Below are 8052 nucleotides of genomic sequence, written 5' to 3'. Positions count from 1 at the left end.
CACAAAATTAGTGGCGGTAGGCATTCTTGATTGGCGCTCCGTACCAAAAGTACATTGTAGTCATTCTGGTTGAAGCTATACCTCCCAGATGGATGGTATGGCTGTCTAGGACCTGCAGCAGGGGAGATTCCATCTTGCCCAGGTATTTCGCATGTTTCATTATTACTCTCCCTAGATACGATCTCTCACATCCACGTACGCCCTTCAACAGGTTTCTCAGGCCGTAGGTCCCCGAATATCAATCCGTTAAGGAACAATGGCAAGAGTCTGGCATTATAATATCCGAGCAAATTAGAAATTGCTATCTAGTTATTCTGTATGACTCGGAAAAAAGAAGAAAGCAGCACTACAGCTTCGCCTCTCGATGGTCGGGTACAGCTTATGTGTAATATTAGTAGTGCTGTGGAGGCTGGGTTGGACTCGTGCAGAAAATTATAAGAAAAATATTCAGCGGTCTGCTTGCGTCATGGCGGAGATTAGAGATTACAAACAGAACCCCCGACCGCCGCTGATTGTATCAAATAGCAGGTTTTGTAAATCTGTCTTTATGAGTACAGCCTGTCATCCCACCACCGTGAGTCTCTTTCAAACAGTCGTTCCAACGTCTCGTCCCCAAGGGTAGGTTCTATCAGTGTATTGTCGCATCTTGCGCAGGAAGTTCTCGAGCTCGAGTTTGTTTTTGAATGGTACCATACGCCTAGAGAATTTGGTCAATTACCTGCCAGTAGTATGACTGTTTGGCTAGTAGACCTTCACTCACTTTTCCCCTTCAACATTAGCAACCCGATATAACTCATGACAAAAGTCTTCGCGTAGAGGTCCAGTATGTTCATCCTTATCGAGGTCGATGATTATATGAAAACGTTGATTCGAGTCAGTAATGTCGGGATTCGGAGGTTGAAAGTGCCAGTAGTGTTGGTGGACAAGCTTCTCTACCTCCTCAGTCGGGCGTCCGTCAAAAGTGAGGTATAAGTTGACACAATCGACAATATCAGAGTAGGTCATATCTGGAAAATCATTTTCACGAAGTCGCAGGATTACTCTTTTGGGTGGCATAAAGAAGTAAATGCTTGAGTTAGCTGACAAATCGAGGCGGAGGAAGTGAAAAGTTATCGCGAGCAAATTTTGAGTGGATTTGAGAGATCTTATATATCCAAGCCGCGAGCTAAAATGTGAAATTACAATAACCGACCGTGGCTACCTCAGCGGTTTGGACTTGTGCAGTAGGGCATACCCGCGAACGTATTGGTGCACATTGGCGCAGACGGGCACCTATACTCGATCCTTTTCCTCAGTTATAACGGACATTTGTAGCCCATGAATTTTGTACCGTACACATAGTCTTGATTTTACGGTATGTATGTACATATTGAAGAGGGTTAAGTGCTCACGGTAGTCTGGTCTCATCAGACAGGTCTAGGCATAAAGGAAAACAAAGCAGCACAACCAAAATCACCAGTTTGCGGTAGTCTCGTAACCTCTCACTGCGACCGTCCCAATGACATCAACAAGCCAGGAAACAGGCGGAGATACCATGCGCCGTCAGAAAGCAGCGTTCTAGGCGGGAAAGGAAGGATGTAATGATTACCAACAAGAATGGTATCTCCTGTGCTCGAGAATCATGAATGTAAAGACTGTCTTCAAGTTGGATAATTGTCCCGCCAGTTCCTCTTCGTAGGAAAACCCTTATCCCTAACCCATAAGGCAGCCAGGCTCCTAAAGGCCACCTACTTCTCCGCACTCATCAGGCTCCTACCCCATAAGACAACTGCGCCTAAGTACATATGCCATGCAAGCTTAGCGCGGACTGACTGCCATCAGCCAAAAACAAATCCAACCTCTGAGCCTTCAGAGCTAGGAGGTGTGGCCCCACGGCATGCAGGACAGCCTCCTGGTTTGAAATCATCCTGCTGGTCGATCGCTCGGGGAAGATCACGAACTCTCCCGGTTTCTGGAAGGCAGGGGTTCCGTTTGGACGTTGTAAGGCGACCCGGCAACGCTGAATTCCCGTGGAATACATATGACCACAGCCACCGCGACCATTGTATCTTTCGCAGAGTAATTCACACATCTTCTGCTAGTGTTAAAGAATAAGTAGATATTCGAGTACCTAGTGCGGTAGGGAGAGGGTTTCATGTACTTGGGTCAATCGTCCAATCTCGTACCAGGTTTGAAAGAGCACAGGAACTAGTCCTTCGGGAAGCTTCAGATGTAATCGGAACTGAAAGATGCGTCTGATTATGCCCTGCCAGACAAATTATTTTTGAGCCATACGTGATGGGGAAATAAGGTCTTTTGAATGCTTCTATGATCTGGACGTGATTGTAATAGCTCGTTCATGTGCATACATCTGCTCTGTAGATTGGAAAGGGGATACACATTCGCCTAACGGTCTCCTGCACTGCCAACCAATAAGTACGCCATGGTTGTGTAATTCAAGGCCATGAAGTCGAGCTGCTATCACCTCCAGTCTATTTCACCCAAATGATGCAATAAGTGAATGGTTCAAGAGGGCCGACTAGCTCAAGTAAATCAACAAAATGAGTTTCCGGCACATAGAGAATCCAATCAATCGCGTTTATCTGGTGTTCGTCGAGAGCCCAGGTTACCTTGCCTGGAGTGGACAGACATCTCCGCCAGCCCTGGAGGAGCCACGAAAGGTTCCCAAATTATTACAGCTATCGAGCGAAAAGAATAGTTCACGGTGAACTATTCTCTCGGGTCCTATTGGTTGAGTTTCAGCTATTCGGGGGACCCTGCCGTTTAAGCTTCGTAATTGGATATCGGGGTCCACTTCTAGTCCGCGTGAGAAACCAACACACGCTTACCCGTAATAAATTTCAGATATTAACACTGGCGGCTATATCGGCAGAGTAAATAAGGAGTACACACAGACCCATAATCCTCATATAGCATCTGGGTAGTGTCCCTCTCCCTTCGTTCCTCCTTCAAAAATTCAAGTAATGTTTCAACCTTCTCTCAGAATACTAGTCTCAGGAGTGCATACTCGATTGATTACTGGAAGCTGCTGGTGAGACAACTAATGATATATGGAGTATTGCATATCTCACAGGTAATCCTCGACATCATTCGTTAAATTGACTGGGATACTGCCATGTGCAAAGTGTGAAGAGAGAAGAGAACAACATACTACCGATATGCACACACATGGAGCTTCCGATGACTCTTCGGACAACAGGCATGCACACGTCATTGTAGAGCTGACTGTGATTCCCCATCTTCCTATTTCGAGAAAAAGATGGTTTTTGGAGGTGTAATCGATGCTTTGTGACTCCTCAATTCAATTTTATACCAAGGATACAAGATCGAAGACGACAGTCGTAAATAAGCGTCTTTTGTGGGTTTAGCTGCCGTGGAAAGAACCATACCGACCACACAGTATGTACGATGCCAAGAGTGTTTTCTTGTTTGTGGTTTCTTTCAAACTGGAATGGTGACCGAATATCCGGGCTCTATACGGAGTACATACCCTTCATATATGATCGATCTGGAAGAAACACTCTACCATGGAGAACCTGTTGGCGCCGAAGACATGAGACAAGTGTGTTGGGGAGAGTCCTACTCCTCTATGCAGATCGCGGGCCTATAGCGCACTAGCTCGGCAGGAAAGGCTGCTCTGGAGTGCGCTGAGCTAACGATATGTCTACCCCTGCCTGTGTCTCATCACGCGATTTCTATGTCTGAGCGTTGTGCCATTTCCAGTGCGTGGCCAGGTGTGCAGCAGCACACCCCTCTTACTTAGCTCGAAAAATTTTGAATCAGTATACCTAGGCTTTCCCCAGTAGCACAACCCTGATTTCCAGCTCTTTGCCGCACCAAACCCTATACATGAGACTCAAAGGCAAGAAGTGTACGCTTTGATGGATGTACCGACAGCACTTGCAACTTTGCGCAACGCATCGCTTGAAAAACTACAAGAGCATACTGACGACGCTAAGTCAACATTGGAAGTTTTACGGAGCCGACTTCGTCTTTCTGATCATGAGGCACCGGACGCTATAGGCTCATCCCAATGTCGAAGTTGCGGAAAACGCTCCCAGGTTAGTCGAAAGAGGCGAGCTCAGACAACGACTACGAAGACATCGCATCCATTAGAAGCCGCCAAATCAACCTCTGCCATTCCAGATTTATTGGAAGCTTTGAAGAAACAACTTGCTTCCGTTCAGGATGTATTCACAGAATTTCCCCCGTCAGATTTATATCATATACACAAGCGCTGCAGGCGGGACAGAAGACTGGACGATATCCTACGAACAGAAAATAACCGGAAAAGAGCGACAGCTATCGACAAAATATTCAGGAGTGCTGCACAAAGGTCACTGGCCATGCAGTATTCAGAAAACCTTCGCGGAAGAGCAATCTCATCTCGCCGGGACCAACTCTATGATATATTATCAGGTTCAAACGCCGCAGCACAAAAAGAGGTGCGCGGTGGACGATCAGGAAAAGTGATCTTGTGGGTAAGAGAGAATCTAGGATTTGAAGACGGGAGAGATGAAGACATCGCCAGGTACATCAGCGTCGGATTGAAGCAAATTGTGTTGGAAGATCTACTCCAGGAGAGGCTCGATGTCGAAGACCAAACGGAGGCAAACCCGTCTGGAGTCGGTGTGCTCACTACTCTGGCAATCAAGTCTTTTAAAAAGCTTTCTCTACTGGAGATTCCGCAATTCCTGGATCACATCATCGCCGCTGAAGTTGATTCACCAGCCCTGGGGTCAAAGGGGACCAAAATAGGATTCCTATATTGGATCAGTGGGCTCTCTCGAAAGATTGCAGAATTTCTAGCTCTTTATGATGGTAGGTGATCTCCTTCTGAAAAATAGTACCCTACTTCTATCAGGTCATTTCATTAACAATGCTGTCAGAAAGCATTGCGATTGAGAACCAGGCAAGCCAAAATGCTACGCGAGTTGCTCGTGAAAGTTGGCGCCAAACACCCATTTTGACATCGCCCCAAGATGCACCTGCGGACTACGGAACCCCGCAATCACGTTTGCGGGCTTCAAATACATACGCTGCTCTGTCGTCATCGGCAGCTCAGACCGAAAGCCCCTGAAATTCAAATACCCCCAATTTTCTACTCCAATAGATCGCAGACGCCTAATTTCTCTCTGACAAGCATGCCACTCAGAAGACGCATGTCAGGCGCCACTTCTATTTCTGAGCCACTGCTCTCCCATCCCAGTCCAACTACATTGTCAGCCAATGGGCTCCAAAATAAGAGGAAACGAGTCTGCCTTACGCATGGTAAGTGTACACCAGGTGATCATCGATCCGCGTTGAATTACGAAAATGTACGCGACATGGAGTGACATGCAATATGCGCAAAAAAACACTAAAATCCATAATTTCTGGTGCTACAGGCGAAGAAAGCGCCATCCCTCCCAACGCGCTTATACAGGTTAATTCTTCCATCATGGCTGGGAGCACCTGCGACGGTGCAGAGGAAGGGATACAAACAGATATCAACATCAACGACGCATACTGGTCAGTTATATTGTCAGACACGCCTAACCGAGCTATAAGCGGTGCAGACTGGTTGCAGTCGTCTGTTGGTATGAGCGGTACTTTTCCGGAAATGGGTACGAGGGCATCAACCACTGCGGGCACTCTGGCCGACCAGACAAACTTTTTCGTACCTGAGTTTCAAAACGAAGCATATGCAATGCTTGACTTTCACGATGGATCAAATCAGCTCCCATATTCTTCGATGGTGTGGCGTTGCTCAGCATCGACACCTTTGACATGATGCCTCATCACCCTAGCCAATAGATAACTTCGGAGTTGCGCATCGCTTCCTGTATCAGATAAACGATTTGATGTCCGGAATTATCGCAGGTTTCTTCGATACACCTGTATCGGATCTAACTTTAATATGCGTCACGATACTGGTTCCTAGTACAATTTCGATTGAGAGAATGGCATGATGATACCGTAAATTCGTAAAAGAATGGGCCCGATTCCATGAACAGGGGGCTCTTGTGATGGAACAACAGCAACAGAGTGAGAAAACGACATATATTGTAAAGACTCTCCATTCCACTGGCCGGCCTCTGAATGGTCAATCCCAAGACTTGGTGGTCTGACTCTAGTATGATACTCGAGGAAAGAGAACGACCCAAAGTCTCACTCGACCGTTGTTTTGGCCTTGACAGACAGCTTGGCCTGGCATCAACCATTCACCTACGTATGTGTTAGTCGCCTCTTTGTGAGCCATTATTGAATGACATACGAGGAATGTTGAAAACTTGGTATTCTCGGCTTCTTTTTGCCGCAGAAAGGGCATATCTGACCGGCGGGGGTGATGCCGTCCTTGCAATATGCGCAGTCGTCTCCAGCCATCGTGTAGGCCTTTATCGGATGGCTGTAATGATTTTTATTGTACAAGAAGTGTCTGAGGAAATTGCAGATGAGGCCAGATCGACCCGAAAACAGTAATATATTTAGTAAATCAAGATGTTCTGGGTTGGGCATCAAGTTGAAGAGTCGGTTGGGCATTAAAAACCCGATTAGTAACACAGTGCGTAGGTGCCTGTGACCATGATGCGGGCCCGGGCCAAGGAGGGGGCAAGGCCGAGGTGTTGCGTAATGGGACGGATAATTGATTTTGCGGAATATTGTCTTGATCATTGCGGGGAACTTGCCACTCTAGATCGCTTCAGCCACGCATCCCACTGCTGGTTCTGTTGTAGTTCTTTTTCTAAATGACTTCGCCGGCTTCTTTATTATCTTCTCCCTTCGAAGAGACTTGTATCTCACCTGCGGTTACCGTAGGTGAGGCTCAAGGATTCTTTGAAAAGCACGGCATTTTCTACGCGCCCGACGCGGAGATTGGCAGTCTAGTGGCAAAACTAGGTAGCGAAGCTGTTCATGGAAAGATTCGCATGGAGCGATTTCCTATACGCGATACAGTATGTTCGCTGATCAATCTCATTGTGTGCCATACTTATAAATTACAGCGCCTCCGAGCCATTATTGAACAATTTACCCCGTCGTTCTGTTTCACTCTTGGTCCAGATCCTTGTTCATTTTACGCCTCAACGATCACAGAAAATCCAAACCATCGCGCCGTAGTCTATATGTGGGGTAGGAGGACACAGTGCGAGTTTTCTGAACGCTCTCATGTCGGCGAGCTCAAGGGAACTCTGGCATCCAACGGCCTAGTCCAGGTTCCATATTCGTGGTTGAAGAAGAGGAACCTGCAAGACAAATCAATCAAACTTGAGGACGGTGGCATGTAAGGCGCGCTTCTTCTTCTTTCTCGACTTGTCACTCACCACTTGTAGCATCGTTGTTCATCCCCGACTGTGCTTCGCAGTGAATGAGGGCTATGCGATTGGTTGGGGGTGTCGAAAGAAATCACGCCCAGAGAGCGACAGCTGAACAGTGACGACTTGGAGCAGACTGCGCTTTCATCAGCAAGCTGGAGACTATGCTTGAGCCACTGACATGGATCACGAAGAAGCAGCCTGACAGAACTCAGAGTCAAAACATACGGCACTCCAATTTTACGGTTTACGTCCTCACGAAATTATCATTATGATTGTATTTAGCCTTGGTCGCGCCTTTCACCTGTATCATAGCAATCATGTCCTTGCATCTTCAGCGAGCATGAAGAACCATATCATGATAACTCCACGTCTCCCCCGTCATCATCTACCTGTACCAGTCAATCTCACCAACATCCGCTGTCGAATTAGTAAGACCACTGACGTAGCAAAGACGAATGCCGTAATGCTGCATACTCACGCCACCATGACCGAATCTGACCGACTCGCTCGCGAAAGTCGAGCCCCAAGTTTGCATTGGGAAAAAAATACACTGCGAAACCTGTTGAGGGTCTTGCAGGACGTGCCAGAGGGTGGGCGCTAAGTAGGTCATTCACTAAGTGTTACTACTGAGTGAATCCCTACCTGTAGGTGGGATTGTTTTTAAAGTGAACTATGAAGTGCTAGAGGCGTTGACGCTAGCCGTGGCGTTGGCGCTGGTTGATAATTTTGTAGAATTTTTCAGATTTGATGCTGATTA

General features: G+C 47.0%; 2 protein-coding genes across 2 annotated transcripts; both read left to right on the top strand.

The window, feature by feature from the left end:
- Positions 1-4346: 4346 nt before the first annotated feature.
- N7539_007688 (uncharacterized protein) lies at positions 4347-5080 on the top strand (the record flags this gene model as incomplete). Its single annotated transcript, XM_056937289.1, has 2 exons — positions 4347-4821; positions 4890-5080. 2 exons carry the CDS (start codon positions 4347-4349, stop codon positions 5078-5080), a joined length of 666 nt encoding a protein of 221 aa, XP_056787154.1.
- Positions 5081-6728: 1648 nt separating this feature from the next.
- N7539_007687 (uncharacterized protein) lies at positions 6729-7265 on the top strand (the record flags this gene model as incomplete). Its single annotated transcript, XM_056937288.1, has 2 exons — positions 6729-6935; positions 6984-7265. The coding sequence occupies 2 exons, from the start codon at positions 6729-6731 to the stop codon at positions 7263-7265; spliced, it is 489 nt and encodes a 162-aa protein (XP_056787153.1).
- Between the last annotated feature and the right edge of the window lie 787 nt (positions 7266-8052).

This window comes from Penicillium diatomitis (genome assembly GCF_028827545.1).
Source record: "Penicillium diatomitis strain IBT 30728 chromosome Unknown utg000011l_segment0_segment0, whole genome shotgun sequence".
In the NCBI taxonomy this organism is placed as follows: Eukaryota; Fungi; Ascomycota; class Eurotiomycetes; order Eurotiales; family Aspergillaceae; genus Penicillium; species Penicillium diatomitis.
Note: the sequence above shows the minus strand (reverse complement) of the source record. Positions and strands in the feature narration are given on the sequence as shown.